The sequence below is a fragment of the Lepus europaeus genome, chromosome 3 (assembly GCF_033115175.1).
Source record: "Lepus europaeus isolate LE1 chromosome 3, mLepTim1.pri, whole genome shotgun sequence".
Classification (NCBI taxonomy): Eukaryota; Metazoa; Chordata; class Mammalia; order Lagomorpha; family Leporidae; genus Lepus; species Lepus europaeus.
In genome coordinates, this window is record NC_084829.1 from 30610615 (window position 1) to 30635192 (window position 24578).

Sequence of the window (24578 nt, forward strand, 5' to 3'; positions counted from 1 at the left end):
ATCCTTTGGGCTATATTGTGAATTTACTTTCTCATAACCTGGAATACTGCCACTTCATTACATCTATGAACTCACTCTGAGCTGTGATTTCACTTGGAAATGCTTCTAGCAGAACCAGCTGCTTGATAGGAACACCATTTCATCCTGCAGGCTGGAACCTCTTCTGATTAGTGTCCTGGAAGGAACTTGGGTTTTCAGGAAAAGTTAGGAACAGTCTGAACATGAAAACTCTTTTCTCACAGGTTCATACTGATGTTTATTAAACTCACAACTTCCTGTTTCTCTTCATGTCTTCTCAGAAAGCGATTCCTCATTTGAAAGGGCACTGTGTGCGGACCTGAGCGCAGTGGGCATGGCTGCTGCCTCCCCGCTGAGAAACCTGGAGGACGAGGTGCTGTGCTCCATCTGTCTTGGCTTCTTGAGAGACCCAGTGACCATTGACTGTGGTCATGTCTTTTGCTACCACTGCATCATTAAGGTCTGTGAATCTTCTAGGCAGCCGTTAAACTGTTCTCTTTGCAAGACAGCTTTTAAGAAGGAGAACATGCGCCATGTGTGGCAGATGGCCAGCTTGGTGGAGAACATCTGGAGGATGAAGGTAGATGAGGAGAGACAGCCCAGAGAGGAAAGACCGCCTGAGCAGAAGGCAGCGAAGCTGTGTGGGCGACATCTGGAGAAGCTGCACTACTACTGCAAGGACGACCAGCAGATCCTGTGTGTGATGTGTCGGGAGTCCCGGGAGCACCGGCACCACGCTGCCGTTCTCTTGGAGAAGGCTGCACAGCCTTATCGGGTGAGAATCCCGTGGGACCTCAGCTCTGTCCTGGTAGCCAAAAAAGTTCTCAACCTTCAGGATAAGGTCCAACTTTTAAAGCCACTTTTTGAGGTATAATTGACATATAAAAAGCTGTATATATTTAATGTATACAAATCATTGAGTTTGGGGTTAGTATATACCTGTGAAACCATCACCACCATCAAAGCCATACACATACCCATCATTTTCCAGAGTTTCTTCTCACTCCCTTCATTATGATGTCTTTGTGTATGTGTATGGTAACAACACTTAAGAGCCACCCTTTTTACAAATCTTAAATATATGATACAGAATTGTTAGCTGTATGTTGCACAGAAGATCTGCAGAATCTCCCTTGCATAACTGAAACTTTGTTCACTATGTCACTGCCCTAGCCCCTCTCCCCAGGAGTCCCAGGCAACGACCATTCTACTCTCTGCTTACATGGACTATTTTAGACCCACATACAAGTCAGATCATACAATATGATACTAAGATACAATACTTCACTAAGCATTGTGTCTTCTAGGTCCATCCACATGGCCGCAAATGGCAGGATTCCCTTCTTTTTAAAGGATGGGTAATACTCCATTGTATGTATATACCACGTTTATTTATCCATTTACCCATTGCTGGACCTTTAGATTGTTGTCACATGTTTGCTATTGTGAATAACGCTGCATTGAACATGGAATGCAGACATTCTTTGAGATACTGATTTCACTCTGGATAAATACCCAGAAATAATAATAATAAAAAAAAAACCAAATACCCAGAAGTGGGATTTCTGGATCATACGGTAGTTATGTTTTTAATTTTTTGAGGAAACTTTATTCTGTTTTTATAATGACTATCAGTTTACATTCCTACCAGCTGTGCATCTGGGTTCCCTGTCTGCATCCATACCCACACTTGTTCTGTTTTTATTCTTTAATAATAAACATTACAGGGGACGCTGCTGTTGTGTAATGGGTAAAGCTGCCGCCTGCAGTGCCAGCATCCCATATGAGTGCCAGTTCGAGTCCTAGCTGCTCCACTTCCAATCCAGCTCTCTGCTATGGCCTGGGAAAGCAGTGGAAGATGGCCCAAGTCCTTGGGCCCCTGCACCCAAGTGGGAAGACCCAGAGGAAGCTCCAGGCTTCTGGCTTCAGATCGGCACAGTTCCGGTCATTGCGGCCAACTGGGGAGTGAACCAACGGATGGAAGACCTCTCTTTCTCTCTGCCTCTCCTTCTCTCTCTGTGTAACTATGACTTTCAAATAAATAAATATTTTTTTAAAAAAAATAAACAAAAAGGCTGAGGTAATGGTATGGGATTGTTTCTCTGCCTTTTGGCTAAGATCAGATGTAGTATGGAAGGTTCTTGGTAAAGTGCCACTCTGAATTTGATAATAAAACTGATTTGTTTCCATATAAGCTTATGGTAGTCCCATTGCCAGATCAAATCTAAATCAGCAACAGAGAATACTAGTATTACTGGTATCTCTCAGTTTTTACAAGGATAATTCCAAAAGATCATGGAGGGGCTGGCACTGTGGTATAGCAGGTTAAGCTGCCACCTGCAGTGCTGGCATCCCATATGGACGCTGGTTCTAGTCCCGGCTCCTCCACTTCTGATCCAGTTCTCTGCTATGGCCTGGGAAAGCAGTAGGAAGATGGCCCAAGTGCTTGGGCCCCTGCACCTGCATGGGAGGTCTGGAAGAAGCTCCTGGCTCCTGGCTTCGGATTGGCCCAGCTCCAGCTGTTGTGGCCATTTGGGGAGTGAACCAGTGGATGGAAGACCTCTCTCTCTCTCTCTCTCTCACTCACTCTCTCTCTCTTTCTCTGCCTCTCCTTCTCTCTCTGTGTAACTCTTTCAAATAAATAAATAAATCTTTTTTTAAAAATCCTATATATGGATTACAAAGAATTTTTGCATTAAAATAAACTTGTTTGTTTTGAAAGATTTGTTTATTTATTTGAAAGTCAGAGTTACACAGAGAGAGAAGGAGAGATAGAGAGATCTTCCATCCGCTGGTTCACTCCCCAATTGGCCGCAAGAGCCACAGCTATAGTGATCCGAAGCCAGGAACTAGGAGCTTCCTCCGGGTCTCCCAGGAGGGTGTAGGGGCCCAAGGACTTGGGCCATCTTCCACTGCTTTCCCAGGCCATAGCAGAGAGCTGGATTGGAAGTGGAGCAGCCAGGACTGGAACTGGCACTCATATGGGATGCTGACGCTGCAGGCAGCAGCTTAACCTGCTATGCCACAGTGCTGGCTCCTAAACTTATTTCTATTTTCCACAGATTTTTTGAGGTACCCTCTTAAAAACTATAATGTAATTCTTAGTGGTTGTGTAATGATAGTAGATTATTTTATCTCACTTCTAGACAGCTGCTGTAAGCCAACATAGTTCTCATTTTGTTTCTTCATCGTTCATTAGAGTGGAAATTGTGACTCTTACTACACACTGGAAGGTCAAACACCGTCTGATTTCATTATGGAATCACTCCGTGTGCCCTTTCTTAATTGAGGCCATTTTCATCTTAATACTGAGATTCTTCATGTTTGCCTCCATAGGGTAAAATTCTAAATCATCTGAAGGTTCTGAAGGGAGACAGAGATAGAATTCAGAATTTTCAGTCCACAGGAGAGGATGAAATTCAGGCTTTGCTGGTAAGAAAAGGCTTGAGTGAACGCCCTGTGTACGTGTGAATGGGGTAGGGGTGTGTGTGTGTGTGTGTGTGTGTATGTCTAGGTTGAGGGGGAAGGAAATGAATGGACTTCTTTTTTTAAAAAACTTTTATTTAATAAATATAAATTTCTTAAGTACAGCTTTTGGATTATAGCGGTTCTTCCCCTCCGTACCCGCCCTCCAAATCCAAAACCAGCCCACCTCCTATTCCCTCTCCCATCCCATTCTTCATCAAGATTCATTTTCAATTATCTTTATATATAGAAGATCAACTTAGTATATACTAAGTAAAGATTTCAACAGTTTGCTCCCACACAGACACACAAAGTATAAAGAACTGTTTGAAGACTAGTTTTACCATTAATTCTCATAGTACAACACATTAAGGACAGAGGTCCTACATGGGGAATAAGTGCACAGTGACTCCTGTTGTTGATTTAACAATTGATACTTTTATTTATGACATCAGTGATCACCCGAGGCTCTTGTCATGAGCTGCCAAGGCTATGGAAGCCTCTTGAGTTCACAAACTAAAACCTTATTTAGACAAGGCCATAGTCAAAGTGGAAGTTCTCTCCTCCCTTCAGAGAAAGGTACCTCCTTCTTTGATGGCCCATTCTTTCCGCGGGGATCTCACTCACAGAGATCTTTCATTTAGGTCATTTTTTTTTCTTTTTGCCACAGTGTCTTGGCTTTCCACGCCTGAGAAACTCTCATGGGCTTTTTAGCCAGATCTGAATGCCTTAAGGGCTGATTCTGAGGCCAGAATGTTGTTTAGGACATCTGCCATTCTATGAGTCTGCTGTGTATCCCACTTCCCACGTTGTATCATTCTCTCCTTTTTAATTCTATCAGTTAGTATTAGCAGACAATGGTCTTGTTTATGTGATCCCTTTGAGAGTTAATCCTATCATCATGATCAGTTATGAACTGAAACTGATCACTTTGACTAGTAAGATGGCATTGGTACATGCCACCTTGATGGGATTGATTTGGAATCCCCTGGCATATTTCTAGCTCTACCATTGGGGTAAGTCCGAGTGAGCATGTGCCAAACTGTACATCTCCTCCTTCTCTTATTCCTACTCTTATTTATAACAGGGATCACTTTTCACTTAAATTTAAACACCTAAGAATAATTGTGTGTTAATTAAAGAGTTCAACCAATGGTATTAAGTAGAACTAAAAAAAAAAATACTAAAAGGAATAAAGTAGTAAGTTGTTCCTCAAGTCAGGACAAGGGCTGATCAAGTCATTGTTTCTCATAGTGTCTGTTTCACTTCTACAGGTTTCCTTTTAGGTGTTCATTAAGTTGTCACTGATCAGGGAGAACATATGATATTTATCCCTTTGGGACTGGCTTATTTCACTCAGCATGATGTTTTCCAGATTGCTCCATTTTGTTGCAAATGATCAGATTTCTTTCTTTCTTTTTTTTAATTGCTGTATAGTATTCTATAGAGTACCTAACCCATAATTTTTTATCCAGTCTTCCGTTGATGGGCATTTAGGTTGATTCCATGTCTTAGCTATTGTGAATTGAGCTGCAATAAACATTAAGGTGCAGACTGCTTTTTTGTTTGCCAATTTAATTTCCTTTGGGTGAATTCCAAAGAGTGGGATGGCTGGGTCATGTGGTAGGGCTATATTCAGGTTTCTGAGGAATCTCCAAATTGTCTTCCATAATGGCTTTACCAGTTTGCATTCCCACCAGTAGTGGATTAGTGTGCCTTTTTCCCCACATCCTCGCCAGCATCTGTTGTTAGTTTATTTCTGTATCTAAGCCATTCTAAGGTGAGGTGAAACCTCATTGTGATTTTGATTTGTATTTCCCTGATGGCTAGTGAATGGATGGACTTCTTATTCAGAACTTATCCCCGAGTATGTCACAAATGTCTGGTGTCTCCTAGCCTTTCAGAAGAAATCATCTTTTTCTCTTCCTGCATTTACTGTAGACAAAATTCCAGAACCAGAAGCAAGACATTGCATCCCTGTTTGAACAGGGCCATCAATTCTTGAGAGAAAGGGAGCAGTACCTTTTGGAGTGGCTGGTGGGGCTGGAACAGGAGCTCACGGAAGGGAGGAATAGCCACGTCACCAAGGGCTCCGAGGAGGTGGTCCGGCTCGTGGCTCTGATCGCAGACTTAGAGAAGAAGGCTCGGCAGCCAGCACTTGAACTTTTGCAGGTGAGGGACCAGCCAAACTCTATCTGAATCCTTTTGCTCCAATCCGCAGTGTTCCCTCTTCCTTAGCAAGAGATTTGGACCAGGAGTCAAGACAGCCAATGTTTTATTCTCATTTGTTGAGTGCTTTAATAAGTTCTTCAGTCCACCAATAGGTTTAAAGCCTTACATTGCCATTGGCAGGGGACTGTAATACGCAGACCATACAGTGAAGTAGCAAGACATACACAAATAATTGAGTGCTAAATCTTGTGACCTGACTGGAGGCCACAGGAATTCTGGGAAAAGCTAGAATTTTGTCAAGGAAGTCTTCATATAAGAATAAGCTCTTGCTGTTGGCCCTGAAGAAAATATATAGATTTGGATTAACAGAAAAGAAGAGTTTAACATTATACTTGGTGGGGGAGGGAAGTAGATTGGTTAGAATTAGGTAAATGAATGTGATAATAAACTTGGTGCATGTGGGCAGGTGAATGTAGTTGCTTAGGAAGCTAAGGACAGGAAGGTGAAGGAAATATAGGAAAGGGACATATAAGTAAAGTGAAGAGAACTACCTTTCTGGTGAGGGAGTTTAAATGAGGGACAAGTTAAAAGGAAGTTGAGATAGCTAAGATGGGGTCAACAGAGACCTTCCAAGGCAGATGAGATTTCAGTCTTAATAGACAGAGGTTCTTAGTGGATTATTGTCTGTGTGTGGATCAGGAAAGGTTTCCTGGAGAGTCTAGAACTCAAAGGAGGAAAAGAGGGAGAAGCATGTGTCCCTGCAAGCTGGTACCACAGGGGAGAGTAGAGAAGGTTCAGGCCCATCAGAATAATGCACTCGGCAGTGCTGTTGATCACCCCTTCGTGCTGAGCACACCCAGGGATGGTGATGGCTCCTGAGTGTGCCCAGGGATGGCGATGGCTCCCGAGTGTGCCAGGGATGGCGATGGCTCCTGAGCACACCCAGGGATGGTGATGGCTCCTGAGTGTGCCCAGGGATGACGATGGCTCCTGAGCATGCCCAGGGATGGCGATGGCTCCTGAGCACACCCAGGGATGGCGATGGCTCCTGAGTGTGCCCAGGGATGACGATGACTCCTGAGCGTGCCCAGGGATGGTGATGGCTCCTGAGTGTGCCCAGGGATGGTGATGGCTCCTGAGTGTGCCCAGGGATGGTGATGGCTCCTGAGCACACCCAGGGATGACGATGGCTCCTGAGCGTGCCCAGGGATGACGATGGCTCCTGAGCGTGCCCAGGGATGGCGATGGCTCCTGAGCATGCCCAGGGATGGCGATGGCTCCTGAGTGTGCCCAGGGATGACGATGGCTCCTGAGCGTGCCCAGGGATGACGATGGCTCCTGAGTGTGCCCAGGGATGACGATGGCTCCTGAGTGTGCCCAGGGATGACGATGACTCCTGAGCATGCCCAGGGATGGCGATGGCTCCTGAGTGTGCCAGGGATGGCGATGGCTCCTGAGTGTGCCCAGGGATGACGATGGCTCCTGAGCGTGCCCAGGGATGGCGATGGCTCCTGAGCATGCCAGGGATGACGCTGGTCCTGAGCGTGCCCAGGGATGGCGATGGCTCCTGAGCGTGCCCAGGGATGGCGATGGCTCCTGAGCATGCCCAGGGATGGCGATGGCTCCTGAGTGTGCCCAGCAATGGCGATGGCTCCTGAGTGTGCCCAGGGATGACGATGGCTCCTGAGTGTGCCCAGGGATGACGATGACTCCTGAGCGTGCCCAGGGATGGCGATGGCTCCTGAGCATGCCAGGGATGACGATGGTCCTGAGCATGCCCAGGGATGGCGATGGCTCCTGAGCGTGCCCAGGGATGGCGATGGCTCCTGAGCATGCCCAGGGATAGCGATGGCTCCTGAGCGTGCCCAGGGATGGCGATGGCTCCTGAGTGTGCCCAGGGATGACGATGGCTCCTGAGTGTGCCCAGGGATGACAATGACTCCTGAGTGTGCCCAGGGATGGCGATGGCTCCTGAGCATGCCAGGGATGACGATGGCTCCTGAGTGTGCCCAGGGATAGCGATGGCTCCTGAGTGTGCCCAGGGATGGCGATGGCTCCTGAGTGTGCCCAGGGATGACGATGGCTCCTGAGTGTGCCCAGGGATGACGATGGCTCCTGAGTGTGCCCAGGGATGGCGATGGCTCCTGAGTGTGCCCAGGGATGGCGATGGCTCCTGAGTGTGCCCAGGGATGGCGATGGCTCCTGAGTGTGCCAGGGATGGCGATGGCTCCTGAGCACCTTATTTCTGTGACAGTGTTTGTCCTCTTCCTTTCAGGATCCAAGTGACATATTAAGCAGGTAAATGCTTCTTCATTTTTGTGGTTTTTTTAAAACTACTTATGATGTCTCTTTCTCTTCTCTTTCTTGTTATTTAAATTTGATAAGGAATAGAAAGTGGCTTTTTTTAAGATTTATTTTTCTATTTGAAAGTCAGATACACAGAGGAGAGGGAGAGGGAGAGAGAGAGAGAGAGGTCTTCCATCTGATGGTTCACTCCCCAGTTGGCCGCAATGGCTGGAGCTGAGCCGATCCAAAGCCAGGAGCTTCTTCTGGGTCTCCCAGGCGGGTGCAGGGGCCCAAGGGCTTGGGACATCTTCTACTGCTTTCCCAGGCCATAGCAGAGAGCTGGATTGGAAGTGGAGCAGCCAGGACTAGAACTGGCGCTCATATAGGATGCCGGCACTTCAGGCCAGGGCGTTAACACATTGCACCATGGTGCTGGCCCCAAAAGTGGGTTATTTCAAGGTAAGAGAGACTCCTACTAGGGTAAGTTGAAAGGTAGTCCATGAAATGGGGAAGGGAGTTACAGAAAGATTATTCATGAGCTAAGAAATAAATGAAATGGGAGATTATAGAATAGTATTAGAGGGTCGGCGCCGTGGCTCAACAGGCTAATCCTCCACCTTGCGGTGCCAGCACACGGGGTTCTAGTCACGGTCAGGGTGCCGGATTCTGTCCCGGTTGCCCCTCTTCCAGGCCAGCTCTCTGCTGTGGCCCGGGAGTGCAGTGGAGGATGGCCCAATTGCTTGGGCCCTGCACCCCATGGGAGACCAGGAGAAGCACCTGGCTCCTGCCTTCGGATCAGCACGGTGCGCCCGCCGCAGCGCACTGGCTGTGGCGGCCATTGGAGGGTGAACCAAAGGCAAAAGGAAGACCTTTCTCTCTGTCTTTCTCTCTCACTGTCCACTCTGCCTGTCAAAAATGAAAAAAAAAATTTAAAAAAGAAGAGTATTAGAGAAAATTTAGAATTCTAAAACCCAATTTCTTTTCATTCTTGTCTTTCCCACATGGTTCCCAGCTGCTACTCCTGGTCACAGCTTCCCCCACACAGCACATTTCATTATCAGATTGCCCTCCATGCTCAACAGTGATGATTTCCTGTGCTCTGACTGTTCGCCGAAAGAAGACACTTGTGTAGGTCATAGGATCAATGATGTCTCTGATAGTGGGTCTGAGGATACGTATGTTAAACACTTAACACCGACAGTTTTCAAGATCACATCCATATGGTACACAGAAGCTTTAGACAGATTAAAAAGTCAAGCATTTTGATTGTACACCACTCATCTCCAAAGACAGCCAGGACTCAGCATTTAGTGAGCATTTAGTCTGTGAAACAGACATTGGGTATAAAGGAAGTAATGAGCTAGGTTACCAGATCCTGGCTGGGGGGACTAGACACACATGTTACAGATGAGTAATCACATAAGAAATGAGGCTCAAACACACTAGGTAATACTTCTTGCCTTGACATATTTTGTCTGATACTAATAAAGTTACCCCAGCTTTCTTTTGATTAGTTTGCATAGTATTTCTTTTTCTATCCTTTAATTCTCAATCTTTCTACACTTTGAATAAATGCATTCTGACAGTTTTTATTTAATTGGAATATTTAGTATTTATATCTCCTAGAAAATCACCATATTTTTTAAATTATTTGCACAGCCAAAATTTTATGTTTAAATGTATTCATTTTACTTTTTATATATGTACATTTAAAACCTCTTATTTTGTGCATTTCTACTTTTATTTCTTCTACTTTCTTCCTTTTAAAAAAATATTTATCTATTTGAAAGGCAGAGTTACAGAGAGAGGAAAGACAGAGCAAGATCTTTATTTTTTAAAAAGATTTATTTATTTGAAAGACAGAGTTACAGAGAGAGGTAGAGCCAGATAGAGAGAGGTCTTCCAACCACCGGTTCACTCTCCAAATGACTGCAACAGCCAGAGCTGAGCTGATTGGAAGCCAGGATCCAGGAGCTTCTTCCGGGTCTCCCACGTGGGTACAGGGACCCAAGGAGCTGGGCCATCTTCTACTGCTTTCCCAGGCCATAGCAGGGAGCTGGATCAGAAGTGGAGCAGCTGAGACTTGAACTGGCGCCCATATGGGACGCAGGTGCTGCAGGCAGCAACTTTAACCTGTTGTGCCACAGTGTCAGCCCCAAGTGAGATCTTCTATCAGCTGATTCACTCCCCAAATGACCACAATGACCAGGGCTGGTACGGGCTGAAGCCAGGATCCTGGAGCTCCATCCAGGTCTCCCCCATGGCGACAGGGACCCAACTACTTAGGCCATCATCCACTGCCTTCCCAGGCACAAGCAGGAAGCTAGATTGGAAGTGGAGCAGCCAAGGCTCAGTCTCTGATATGGGATGCTGGAATTGTAGGTGGTAACTTAGGCTCACTGCACCACAATGCTGCCCCCATTTTTTTTTCTATTTTTAATGGATTGTTGGTTTTTAGCTGTATGCTCTGCCTTTGCTGTATACCATAATATCTAGTATTACAAAATACATATTGTTTATTTTTATTGTTTTCTAGGTATTTTGAACTTTTAAATTTGATTTGCTCTTTAACATAAGATTTAAGAATGTTATTTGTCATTGATGTTGTTTGTTAGTAGATGTTTTGTTTCATTAGTTTTTTAATCTTGTAATTAGAAAAAGCTGTTGCTTTCTTCTAGACTTTTTTGTAGATTTCTATGTTGTAAATTTTTGTGATTGTTCCAAATTCTTGAAAATAAGGTACATTCACTGTTTTCTTCGAATAAGATCTATCTCCATGATGTTTTCCTTTGTAATTTGTTATTTAAATGCTTCATTGTGATACTTATTTTTTTAACTTTTTAATATAACCTCGGCTAAGAGAGGCCTCTTATTGAAATATTTTTCTTATTATAGTGTTTGCTTTTTATATTTTGATGCTTTTTTTCTCCTCTGCATGAGTTTTAAGGAGAGTTATATCTTAATTATAGATTATAATACTTTAAGTAACATAAAATACCCTTTATTGTTGTAATATTTTTCTTCCTTTAATTCCATCTGATAGATCAACACCTCAAATTTCTTTCATTCTGTAGTTAGCTTACTTATCTCTTCCCATTTTTATCTTTTTAACTTGAAATATTCTTTTAAAATTTTAAATTCAAAGCTTTATCTTAATTACCATTTATTTAATATATATCTTCAAATAATTTCTTTAGAAACTGTGACATTACTAGCATGTTTCAAAGATATTCTAAGGCCAAAAAAATTGAACTTTTGCTTTTTTTTTTAAGATTAACTTATTTATTTGAAAGGCAGAGTTACAGAGAGGTAGAGGCAGAGAGAGAGAGAGAGAGTGAGAGAGAGAGAGAGAAACTTCCATCTGCTGGTTCACTCCCCTAATGGCCACAATGGCTAGAGCTGGGCTGATCTGGAGCCAAGAGCTTCTTGTGGGTCTCCCACGTGGGTGGCAGGGGACCAAGAACTTGGGCCATCCTCCCCTTCTTTCCCAGGTACATTAGCAGGGAGCTGAATCAGAAATGGAGCATCCAGGACATGAACTGGCGCTCATATGGGATTCCAGCACTACAGGCAGTGGCTTAACCCATAATGCCACAGCATCAGCCCTGACCTTTTGCTTTAAACGTCATATATAAATGACATATTTGGGGTGTAGATGGCCCTTTCTTCAGAGCTGTCTACTTATACTTTGATGTTGGAGCTGACATTTGGAAATGTAGCTTTCACCCTCCGCCCCCAGGCCTGTTGTTGGTTGTATTTGTAAGGCACCTGTGTAGGTAGTGCCAGTGGGAATATAGGTCTGTCTTTTGGTACTTCCCACTGTGACTCTACTTTCTCTAGGTATCCTCGGAAGAAGTTCTGGATTGAAAAGCCTATCAGTCCTGCAATCAAAAAACGAGCAGAAGAATTTTCAGATAAACTTGCTTCTTTAGAGAAAGGACTCAGAGGATTCCATGGTAAAGGAATGGATGAAGGAAGATGTTCTGAGCCTAGAAATCTTTCATTTTGATATTTCCTTTGATGTTGGTTCTGACCTTAACTTGTCAGAATTTCTTGCTCTTGTGCAAGGTCACTCATACCGGGCAGAAACATTGGGAAGGGAATCTAAGTCTAAACCAGAGAATCCTTCCACACAGCAGTCTAAAAATGTTGCTAAGACTAAGGTAGAATTATAAGTAAATAGGCCCCAGAGTTGGTTTAAAAATAAGATAATTTATAAGTAATAGTAGAAATAAAAATATTGGGAGGTTAAGGAAAACAGCATGGCAGTTCCTCAAAATAATTAAAAATAGAATTATTATATGATCTGTTAATCACACTTCTGAGTATATATCCCAGAGCTGAAAGCAGGATCTTGAGGAGACGTTTGAACATCCATGTTTCTAGCAGTGTTAGTGCAATAGAGGTGCAAATGTCCCCTTGTAGAGGAATGGATAAAAGCAAATGTGGCATACACATACAGTGGAATGTTATTCCACCTAAAAAGGGAAAGAAATTCAGATGTGCTCCACCACAGATAAACCTTGAGAGCATTTTACTAAGTGAAATAAACCAGTCACAAAAGATAATACCGTATGATCCACTTGGCTGTCATTGGTACGGAACCTGAATGACTCACTTTCAGCTGGTCAGCTCTGGGTGTCTCCTGCACTGATTTCTCTGTTTCATTTGCACTTCTATGGGTGCCCTGTCATCTTTTAAAACTGTGTTAGTCAACAGTAAGAGAACTTGACCTAGAAACATGTAGTGTCAGAACTGTTTACTGTCTTTTTCTCCATTCACTCTAGGAAAGTTGATGAGGGATCTGGAATATAAAACAAGTAAGTATTGGGGGAGGGGGGCTTACACTGTTTTGTTTTGCCCTAAAGAGAAATTTCTCACCTGAAATTTCCTTTTCTTTGTGAAGCTCCTTTACCTGGATCATCTCTCTAACCAGGAAGGCCTGTGTAGTGCCTATCTGTTGTTAACTGATCCCTGAGTTTTCAAACCCAGGAACTTTTGGGGTGCTTTCCCCAAATAGAATGACTCCAGTCCTTCCCTCTTTCTCTTCATAGGTATCATCAAGCTGCCTGTGCCCTTGAATTGTCTTCCCACATTCTGTCCATTTTCTAGATATGGGAGCTAACAGTAGTATGAGCACAAGGTCTAAGGCATTCTTTGTCTTGGTCCCCAAAGGGTGTGTCAGCATTGTCAGAAAGGCCCCAGAGCACATGGATAAAATATCCTTTGGTATATTTTATGATGCCACGTTTTTATCCCCTGTCCTTACAGTGAGAATCATCCTGAATTCTCAGACAGCCAATGGCTACCTCTCAGTGTCTCCAAATGGGAAGAGTATGATATTCACTGGCTTATGGATGAACAAATACCAACACGGTCAGCGATTTGATCCTGAGCCTGGTGTGCTGGGCAGCAATGGCTTCACATGGGGCAAAGTATACTGGGAAGTCAAAGTGAACAGAATCTGGTGGGGAGCAGAGGAGGAAGAAGAAGCAATGCGGTACAGGGGTGGAGCCAGAGGTGTGTTTGGCAGTAGCTATTTTAGTGGATTCTTAGGCATCGCTGATGAATATGGTTCTCCTGGATATAGAAATGAGAATGAAGAGTTGGAGGAGGAATGGTCTCAGGAAAATGGACTATGGCCCAAATTCTGCGTAGTAGGGGTGGCAAGAGAGTCAGTGGTAAGAAGAGGATTTCTCAACTTCACCCCTGAGGAGGGATTCTGGACTCTGCAGCTGTCTTCAGCTGGAGTCTGTGTATGCACTGGCTCTGATCCCTTCCAGATTCTGTCCTACTGTCCAAGAATGATTGGAGTTGCTTTGGATTATGATGGAGGGAAGGTAACCTTTACCAATGCTAGAACTCAAGAGTTCATCTACGAATTCTCATCTTCCTTCACTGGGAGAATTTTTCCTTTCCTGTGGCTTAATTGCGTGAGATCCAGACTTACACTGAGACCCTGAGAAGCGACATGAGGGGCACAGCCTATCTTTACTTTTTCATTTTTCTCTCTCTCTCTTTCATTTGTCCCTATTCTTCTACATCATTCTTAACTTTTTACTTTGGCTAGATTGTCCTGATGGGTTTCCAGATTCCCTTAGCTGACCAGAGCAGTGTGGTAGAGTCAGGAGTCTCTTGTCCTCTCTGCTTTTGTCTCTAAAATGGGAATGATAATACTTGATTTGCTTTATCTATAGTGGAAAGGTTGTAATTTCATTAAAATATTTATTAAAGTACATGCCATTATTAATCTTTTTCTTGTTGCCTTTGATTTAGTCTTTGTCTTTGTCTTTGCCACTGAGACAAATGATGAGGAATACCTGTGTCATAGGTTTGCAACCCCTGCCACTAATAGGAATTGACTACAACATCTGAGACTGAGATCTCTCATCAGCTGGTTCACTCCCCAAAATGCTTACAACAGCAGAGCCTGGCTCAGGCTGAAGCCAGGAGACTTAAGCCATCACCTGCTACTTCTCAAGGTATGCATTAAACAGGAAACTGGAACTCAAACCCAGGTACCCCAATTATAGGATGTAGGCATCCTAAGTAGGGTCTTAACTGCTAAACCAGATGCCCACTCCTCTCTTCCTCTAATTGTAGGACCATTAATGGCATCATGGGTAATTACCTCCAAAAGGCCCCACCTCCTAATATCACTAACATATGAATCAGAGGATTCATTTTCAATGCATGAACTTTGGGGGGACATAATCAAACCATAGCATGGAGAAATCTGCTCTGATAATTTACCTGTATAGGAATTTTTTTTTTTAAAAATCAGACCAAACAATACAAAATCTCTGTAGCCTGTATCTATATCCATCAGTAAGAGTAAGTAGAAGTCCACTGCCATTGCTTATGCTCAAATGCTTGATATTGCAAGGTCAAGGCCATTTACAACCACATTTTTCACATAACAAATAGCCAACAGTTTTAACTAGTATATTTTATGTGTTTAGCAGTGCATATTTAGTAACAAATAGGATCCAAGGAACAGATTTTATGGGTTAAGGATTCAGATGTCCCAATGAGTTTGGTTAGAAAGAAATGAGAGCAACCAGCTCTGTGGCATAGCAGGTAAAGTCGCAGCCTGCAGCGCCAGCATCCCATATGGGCACTGGTTTGAGACCCGACTGCTTCACTTTCGATCCAGCTCCCTACTAATGTGTCTAGGAAGACAACAGAAAATGGCCCAAGTGTTTGGGCCCCTGAATCCACATGGGATACCAGAAGAAGATTCTGGCCTCTGAGTTCAGCCTGTCCCAGCCCCAGACATTGCTGCCATTTGGGAAGTGAACCAGCGGATGGAAGACCTTTTGCTCCCTCTCTCTGTCTTTGCCTCTCTCTGTAACTCTTTTAAGTAGATAAAATAAATCTTTAAAAAAGAAGGAAGGGAGGGAGGGAGGGAGGGAGGGAGGGAGGGAGGGAGGGAAAGAAAGAAAGGAAGAGAGAGAGAGAGAGAGAGAGAGAGAGAGAGAGAGAGAGAGAGAGAGAGAAATGTGAAAGAAAATAATGAGTTGCAAAAAAACAAGGCCAGAATTTAGCAAGACAGTGGTGAGACTGTTCTTGTTTAGAATCTTTTGTTACTCCACTGATCAAAAATTGGAGAAGCTGAGAAATAGGATGACCAACAAGTACAGACTCAATATGAGTCTCCTCTTCAATGTTCTTTTGCTGAACATTTCCCTTAGATGCACGTATCTCCACATTCTAGGCCTGTTGCAAGAATTCTACGCATATATATGTCTCCAAAACTCCTGCGACTAGTTGTTCTTCCACATACTTGGACTCTGGCCAAACATTTGGTTACTACCTAAGTTTATGTAAGACCTTAACATCAGACCATTGTTTACCCTGTAGGCAATAAATTGTACCTTTCAACTTTCTGCTCAATGTGATGTTTCTACTTCCCTGTTTTTCTTTAACAAAGAATGTATCAGTGGAAACCTTAATCTCTCCTGTGCCCAGGAGATTTTTTGAGAAAGCTTTGCAAAACAAGAAATATTTCCACACTTGTACCCTCTTGGTGGGAATGTAAATTAGTGCAGCCGCTGTGGAAAACAGTGTGGAGGTTTCCTTAAAAACTAGAAATAGACTTGCCATATGATCCAACAGTCTTTAACAGAGTGAATCAGAGATACCAGCACCACCATGTTTATAGAAGCACTGTTCACAGTAGCCAAAATTTGGAATCAACCAAGGTGTCCATTATCAGATGAATGCATAAAGAAAACATGGTATATATACATGATGTAATATTATTCAACTATAAAAAAGAATGAGGGGCTAGCACTGTGGTGTATGTAATAGGTTAAGCCTCTGCCTGTGGCATTGGCATCCCATATGGGCACAGGTTGGTGTCTCAGCTGCTCTTCTTCCGGTCCAGCTCTCTGCTATTGCCTAGGAAAGCAGCAGCAGATGTCTCAAGTGCTTGGGCCCCTGCACCCACATGGGAGTCCTGGAAGAAGCTCCTGGCTCCTGGCTTCAGACTGACCCAGCTCCATCCATTGTGGCTATTTGGGGAATGAACCAGCAGATGGAAGACTTTTCTCTTTGTCTCTCCCTCTCTCTGTAACTCTACCTCTCAAATAAATAAACCTTTTGAAATTCTACCATTTGCAGCAAAATAGACACAACTCCCTCTCACTGTCTATAACTCTATCAGGCAAATAAATAAATAAAGCATTTTTTTAAAAAAAACTTTGTTTTATACTTTTGTCAAACCAATGATTAACAATATTATACTAACATAGTTTTCATGATCTGTGGTTCCTTTAAAATTTATTGTATTTGGGTGAAATTTTCATTTTTCCATTCAATTATTGTTTATAGCCATTGTCTGTATCCCATGGAACTAGGGTTTTTTGCTTTTTACTTGTTAAATTTCTTATTTGGTGAATTATTAAGCCTTTTTACTGTAATATAAATGTAAAATGTTATCTCAAAAACTAGAAAAAAGGAGGGTGGGAAAGAAGGAGAAAGGGAATATCATTATGTTCTTAGAATTGTATCTACAGGGGCCAGTGCCATGGTACAGTAGGTTAATCCTCTACCTGCAGCACCAGCATCCCATATGGGCGCCGGTTCTAGTCCCGGCTGCTCTTCTTCCAATCCAGCTCTCTGCTGTGGCCTGGGAAAGCAGTAGAAGATGGCCTAAGCCCTTGGGCCCCTGCACTCACATGGGATACCAGGAAGAAGCACCTGGCTCCTGGCTTTGGATCGGCGCAGCTCCGGCCATTGCGGCCACCTGGTGAGTGAACCAATGGATGGAAGACCCTTCTCTCTGTCTCTCCCTCTCACCATCTGTAACTCTCTCAAATAAATAAAAAAAAAATTAAAAAGAATTGTATCTACAAATCACATTCAATCTGTTAAAATCTACTTTAAAATTTAAAATAAAAATTTGTTAAAAGAAACAGTTCCAATCATCTACCAATTCCTCCAGAAACATAGAAAGAGTTAGTGTTCCCCAGCTCATAACCTTGATAACAAAACCTGTGAAGCACAATACAAGAGGAAATTACCTGGAAAATTTTACGAGCAAATCCCTAAGAAAAATATCAGCATATGGAATTTTGCAATATACTTAAGTATAAAAAATCACACAGCTATCACTTCATTCATCAGATATCAATTAATGTAATTCATCACCCTAAAAGATATAGGAAGAATTTTACTTCAATAGGTATAGAAAACAAAAGCAACAGGGAGGGCATTGTGGCCCAATCTGCTTGGGACACCTATATCCCAACACCAGAGTGCTTACTTGAGTCCTTCGGCTTCCAATCCAGCTCCCTACTAATGTGCCTGGGAAGCAGCAGATGATGGTTCAAGTACTTGGGTCCCTGCTACCCATATGGGAGAGCCAGACAGAATTCCTGGCTCCTGGCTCCTGGCTCCTGGCTCTGGTCTGGACTAATCCTAGTTGTTATAGCTATTGGGGAATGATGGAAGATGTCTCTGTTACTCTTCCTTTCAAATAAGTAAATAAATCTTTTTAAATTTTGCTAATATTCAATGTGCCTTCATGGTTAAGAAAAAGGTTTTTTCAAACTAATGGAAATAAATTTCTTTAAAGTGATACAGCCTGACTTTATGCTTGAATATAAATACATGGGTTAAATACAAAATAATGTATGTGTTTTCCTTTGGAATATACTGTATTAAGCCTGTTAAAAAATTGAGAACATTTAAAATAAATTTACAAACAATCCAAAATCACTTGATTTGCTTCATTTATAAGGAACCCATAAAACTTAAGTCAAATTTGGAGCACAGTTAAATGATGGTCTGGGACTTCAGCCCAGCCTCCTTGCTCACGAGGCAAGGGGATCCAATTTTAGCAGAAAGACTGCTGTTGTAAATCATTTCCCCAGAACAGCAGGGAAGTACAAACATGGCTGGAAGGAGGATGGCACCTCAGCAGGTATAGGGAGCTGATTTTCCTCACCTTCCAGCTCTCCTCTCTCCTTGCCTATCCCACAAGCAAAAAAGAGAAAAACACACATTCACCTGACAGATTCAGCAAGTGCATCCTCTTTCTGTGTCTGAGTGCAGGGAGTATTTTATTTTGATTTGATAAATTTCATTGCATTCTAAAAATTATGTCTTTCCTGGTCTTCTATGGATTTCATATATAGATGTCTCCTTTGATTTTTTTTCTACATGGCATTAAATGAGTTGATTTTTTTTCCTTTTCCAGCTCAAGGTCTTGCGCTTCCTCCATTCCATGACTTCCTTCTCATATTCAATATGTGTTGTTCACATATTCCAAAATTCACAATTTTGGATACACACACAATTCTCTAACTTGCTTTTCTCTGATATCTGTCCATGTTGATATGGGTTTAGTTCTTTTTAACTTGGTGATGTATTGAGTGATGAAATATTAACTCTTCTAGGTATTTTGGTAAAGGAAAGTTATAGGCCCCATAATCTTTACAGCCCCATTAATGCAATAACAGGATAGGTAACCTGGAATCAGGTGATGGTTAACAAAAACACTGAAGAGCTGTGAGGACACTTGTGTCTGTTTTTCCCATGAGACTGCATGTGAACAAGGAGTGCCTCTTGGTGAGGTGGCCACAATGCTTTGTTCCAGGGATGAGGAACAATGTAGTGAGAATTAAAAATACCTGTAACCTTGGAGAAGGAGTAGGAACATGTGCTAGGTTCAGAACTACAGGGGGGAAAGGCACACCAGAGAACCATCATCCTGATCCAAAACTAACCAAAGAAAAACATCACTGGGAGGAAATGGACAAGTATCCCTCAGCAACACAGACACAAACTATCAGGAAATCAAATTTTAAAATTCATAGCAACAAACATACATCTCTGCACATCAGTTTTATTGTTATCATAGGAAAGCAAGTTTGGTTAAACATTTGTAAAACACACAATTCACCAAAGTATTAGAATGAAAGACAAAAACTATACGTTCATTACAATGGATGCAGAAAAACACCTGTCCAAATTCAACATCATTTCATGATGAAATTTCTAGCAAACTAGAAATAGCAAGGAACTTTTCAGCCTGGCTACAGACATCCACTCAGTGATCAAAGGCTCAAAGCTTGCTTCCTAGAATCAGCAACAAAGCAGATGTCTGATCTCACCATTTAATCAGTCTTGTCCTGGATGCCCTAACCAATGCAAAAAGTACAAACATGAAATTAAAACTTCTAAATAGACAAAGAAATAAATCTGCCCTTCCGTGCAGAAAGCATGATAATGTATATATATATGTATATATTATATATATATATTTTTTTTTTTTGACAGGCAGAGTGGACAGTGAGAGAGAGAGACAGAGAGAAAGGTCTTCCTTTGCCATTGGTTCACCCTCCAATGGCTGCCGCGGCAGACATACTGCAGCCGGCGCACCGCACTGATCCGATGGCAGGAGCCAGGTGCTTCTCCTGGTCTCCCATGGGGTGCAGGGCCCAAGCACTTGGGCCATCCTCCACTGCACTCCCAGGCCACAGCAGAGAGCTGGCCTGGAAGAGGGGCAACCAGGACAGAATCCGGCGCCCTGACCAGGACTAGAATCCCGTGTGCCGGCGCCACAAAGCAGAGGATTAGCCTATTGAGCCACGGTGCCAGCCTTGATAATGTATATTAAAAATCTTTCAGCACTCCCAAAAGGTACTAGGATTAACAAATCAACTTAGCAGGGCCACAGGATTAATATGGTTAATACACTAAAATCAATTTTATTTTTATGTACTAACAACAAGCAATTGGGAAGTATTTCCAAAACCTCCATTTAACAATAACATCAACAATTTTTCAGCTAAATGCAATGTAGTATCCTGGATTTGATCCTGGTATAGAAAAGAGTTATTGGTAGAAAAACTAGTAAAATACAAATAAACTATTCAGTTTATTCAGTTATAAAAGTGATCATTTCTTAGTTATAACAAATATTCAATGGTTATTTCACATGCTAAAAATTAGAGAAAATTGGGCAAAGACTAAATGGAACTGATATAGGCAGGCAGATTAAACAAAGCATATTAATTCTGTAAGCTGGAAGACCACGCCTTCACCAGGCCCCTGTGTGATCTCATGCCCCTACCTGAGCACACTGGGGAGCCCAGCTGCCCACCAGACCATGTAACCACTCCCCTTTGAAAAGCATATAAAAGGCTAGGAGTGCCCCAAATCGCTCTCTGCCTCTGCTCTGCTGCCCGTGACAAGCTGCTCAAAACGCCTGCTGCATATGGCTTTTGGCCTGCTTTCTCCAGACTTTCCCTTCTCCCTTAGGTTAGACCAATGCCCTCACTCTCCTATGCATTTCTCTCACTGAATAAAAAGCTTTAAAATGTATCATGCTTCCTCATTTATTTGAGTCAGTATTCAGAATTATTCTCTGAATTCATGGCAAGAACCCACAAGGCTTATTAATATTCCAAATTTATTAATAAGCACCTGGTAACAGAATCTTCTGTACCTTTTTACAACTTCCTATAAATCTGTGAAAAACCTTACTTAGAAGTAAAAAAAAAATACTTAGAAACAAATTTAATTAAAAAGATACAAATCTACCCTCAAAACTACAAAATAGTGCAAAAATAAATAACAAGACATAAAGAACAGAGGGCCATACCATGTGTATGGATTGAAAAACTCGATATTATTAAGATGAAAATCACCCCTACATTGATCAATTTTATTTAATGTTTTCAATTAAAAGCTAAATTTACAAACGAAAAGAACCGCCCAGTGCAGGTTCAATCGAGCTCTCTCTATTTGAGTGCAAATACTAATATAGAACATGACCATAAAAAATAACAGCTCAGCCCTCTCCTAATTCATTGACGCCAGCGGATCCAGGCTTGAATGTCAGCTGGAAGCACCTTCTCCACATAGCCAGCTTTCCGCAGCCCACAGCAGCTGGGTCTTACAAAGAGCACCTGAGGTAAGGCAGCAGGAATGAGGGACAAGTAGCAAATGGGCGTGGCTTCCAAAAATACTTGTTGAATGGCTCAGTGCCTTCTGTTTAAGTTCATGTTTGATTCAGGTTGTAAAAGAGGAAGTTGTAACCCTTGCAATGTTGTTGTTTTTTTAACTTTTATTTAATAAATATAAATTTCCAAAGTACAACTTTTGAATTATAGCGGCTTTCCCCCCATAACCTCCCTCCTACCCACAGCCATCCAATCTCCTACTCCCTCTCCCATCCCATTCTTCATCAAGATTCATTTTCAATTATCTTTATATACAGAGGATCAACTTAGTATATACTAAGTAAAGATTTCAACAGTTTGCACCCACACGACACACAAAGTATAAAGTACTGTTTGATTACTAGTTTTACCATTAATTCACATAGTACAACATATTAAGGACAGAGATCCTACATGGGGAGCAGGTGCACAGTGACTCCTGTTGTTGATTTAACAATTGATACTCTTCTACATGATGTCAGTGATCACCAGAGGCTCTTGTCATGAGCCGCCACGGCTATGAAGCCTCTTGAGTTCACAAACTCCAATCTTATTTAGACAAGGCCATAGTCAAAGTGGAAGTTCTCTCCTCCCTTCAGAGAAAGGTACCTCCTTCTTTGATGGCCCATTCTTTCCACAGGGATGTCACTCAGAGATCTTTCATTTAGGTCATTTTTTTTTTCTTTTTGCCACAGTGTCTTGGCTTTCCATGCCTTAGAAACTCTTGTGGGCTTTTTAGCCAGATACAAATGCCTTAAGGGCTGGCTGGCGCCATGGCTCACTAGGCTAATCCTCCATCTGTGGCACCAGCACCCCGGGTTCTAGTCCCGGTTGGGGCACCAGTTCTGTCCCAGCTGCTCCTCTTCCAGTCCAGCTCTCTGCTGTGGCCCAGGAAGGCAGTGGAGGATGGCCCAAGTCCTTGGGCCCTGCACCCACATGGCTCCTGGCTCCTGGCTCCTGGCTTCAGATCGGCACAGCTCCAGCCACTGCGGCCATTTGGGGAGTGAACCAATGGAAGGAAGACCTTTCTATCTTTCCCTCTCACTGTCTGTAACTCTACTTGTCAAATAAATAAATAAAATCTGGACCACTGCGAATGACACTGAGCCCCCTTGCTTCTGGGCTGGCAGGGAGCCTTCCCCACCCCCAGGGGCACCGTCTGGATTAGGTGCTAAGTGCTGAACTGCATTCAGGCCTCCCGATGGAATCCATGGCTAAACTCTAGGCACACTGTCGAGTAGCACCTGCAGGTACTGCTGGGCTGGGCAGCCTAGTGCGCTCTGTCATTGCCCTGAGTTCACACCCCTTGCCCTTCCATGAATGACCCCTCAAGGGTTTCCCCAGCCTCAGGGTCCGCTCAGGTACAAGAACCACAGTACCCTATCTAGTGTCATATGACACCATTTTCATCCAAGAATAATCTAGACCAACGAGGCTACATCTGTGACAAATAGCTAGCAAAGCCACTGGTCTCCTTATAAATGAAGCAAATCAAGTGATTTTGGATTGTTTGTAAACTTATTTTAAATGTTCTCAATTTTTTAACAGGCCTAATACAGTATATTCCAATGGAAAACACATACATTATTTTGTATTTAACCAATGTATTCAAGCATAAAGTCAGGCTGTATCACTTTAAAGGAATTTATTTCCATTAGTTTGAAAAAACCTTTTTCTTAACCATGAAGGCACATTGAATATTAGCAAAATTTAAAAAGATTTATTTACTTATTTGAAAGGAAGAGTCTCCTAGGACTAGCAGAGTCCAGGTGCCTTCAAAACTCTCATGGTCTTTCAGGTGCCTGGTCACTTCTCAAGGGCCATTTCCAAAAGAAAAGAAAATATGCCTTCCCATCACAACCTGTACTGTGAGTCCATTCTAGAGGCCCCTGGAAGGCAGAGGGGACCTGGCCCTTAGGTTATAACTGGCCATTAGTTAGGCTTGATGCATACAGAAACTACAGAGTGTGTGCCCGCGTGCCATGTGGAGACAGGCCTGTCATTCATCCAGTTCATTGACAAGGTCTCTGTGAGAGCCAGAGTGGACTGAAATGACAGCTTTTAAGTGGTACAGGCCACAGGCAGGGTAAAGCTGGGAAGAGGCATGCTGATGGCATGGCTCTGGCTCTCGAGCGCCAGACTTTATATCATAAGTCACATAATGATCCTTTCTTTCTACAATAAGTATGCTGTCCATTTTCATCTAGTGAGAATTTCTTTGATTTTCAAGGGCATATTCAGAGCATGGGTTACTATGACAGACAGGTGCAAGAAAACGGGCTGCCCACACAACCCAAGACCTGGAGTGCTGCCGAGCTATGTAGAAATTGGTTACAGAAGCTAGAGTATTACCTTACTAATCTAATCTTTACTAAAAGGCCCAATTCCAAAGCAGGCCCTTTTTTAAATGTATCCCGCTTCTCGGCCTTCTGGCTAAGATCAAGTGTAGTATCTGTTCTTATCAGTTTAATGTATCCCATCTTTTTCAGTTCTTTCTGTAACTCTTCAATTTTTTTATTGCAATTATCTAAAGGTTCAATTAGATGTACTCCATAGTTTTGACATCTTAACCATTGCTGCATTTGTAGCACATATTGAATTAAAGCTTTAATAACATTTATTTTTTATTCTAGTGGGAAGTATTTACCAGGGAGCCTGTTGCCTTTTAATTCTTTTCCACAAACAGCTCAACTTTGCATAAAGCATTAACCCCTTCTCCCATACTAGCATTTGATTTGGTTAAAATTCTACAAAGCAATGGACATTTTAGGGATTATGAGACTAAGCGTTCTTCCCTAAAATTAGAAATACAGCAATCATTAGCAGGACCACCTAGAAGTTCCAGCTTTCTTATGCAGTGTGTAGTTCCCAGCAAACCTAAAACCACCAAGAGGACCTCAGCCGACATTCTCTTGCCCTGCTGAGACAACCTTCTGCTGTGACCTTGTCAGCCAGCTCAAGTTGCCTTGGCCTCGCCACATGTTGATTTTTCAATTTTTAGAGAAAAACATAAGATGTAGAATAGCTAATTTTGAAAAAACTATAACAAAATTGGAAGGATTTTATTCCAAAACTTACTATTAAACTATAGTAATCAACAGAACATGGAATTAGTTTAAAGTTAGATATCTAGATCACTGCAGCAGAAGAAGATCCCATTGTGGCACCACACTATTATTTTCT

At 42.6% G+C, this 24578-nt stretch overlaps 1 protein-coding gene and 1 pseudogene across 1 annotated transcript; both read left to right on the forward strand.

Annotated features, from left to right (window-relative positions):
- Positions 1–352: 352 nt before the first annotated feature.
- Positions 353–13904, forward strand: LOC133756803 (tripartite motif-containing protein 26-like). The gene is made up of 7 exons (XM_062187395.1): positions 353–793; positions 3355–3450; positions 5425–5655; positions 7931–7953; positions 11782–11897; positions 12729–12761; positions 13213–13904. Exons 1-7 carry the CDS (start codon positions 353–355, stop codon positions 13902–13904), a joined length of 1632 nt encoding a protein of 543 aa, XP_062043379.1.
- Positions 13905–23808: 9904 nt separating this feature from the next.
- On the forward strand, positions 23809–23949 carry LOC133757297 (U2 spliceosomal RNA; annotated as a pseudogene).
- Positions 23950–24578: the final 629 nt, after the last annotated feature.

What these genes read in the sequence shown, in the direction of transcription:
- LOC133756803 (XM_062187395.1), top strand. Translation starts at nt 353, where the DNA reads ATGGCTGCTGCCTCCCCGCTGAGAAACCTGGAGGACGAGGTGCTGTGC. An exon ending in ATGAAATTCAGGCTTTGCTG is followed by an intron (nt 3,451 to 5,424) that starts GTAAGAAAAGGC and finishes CATTTACTGTAG; the next exon opens with ACAAAATTCCAGAACCAGAA. An exon ending in CAGCACTTGAACTTTTGCAG is followed by an intron (nt 5,656 to 7,930) that starts GTGAGGGACCAG and finishes TCTTCCTTTCAG; the next exon opens with GATCCAAGTGACATATTAAG.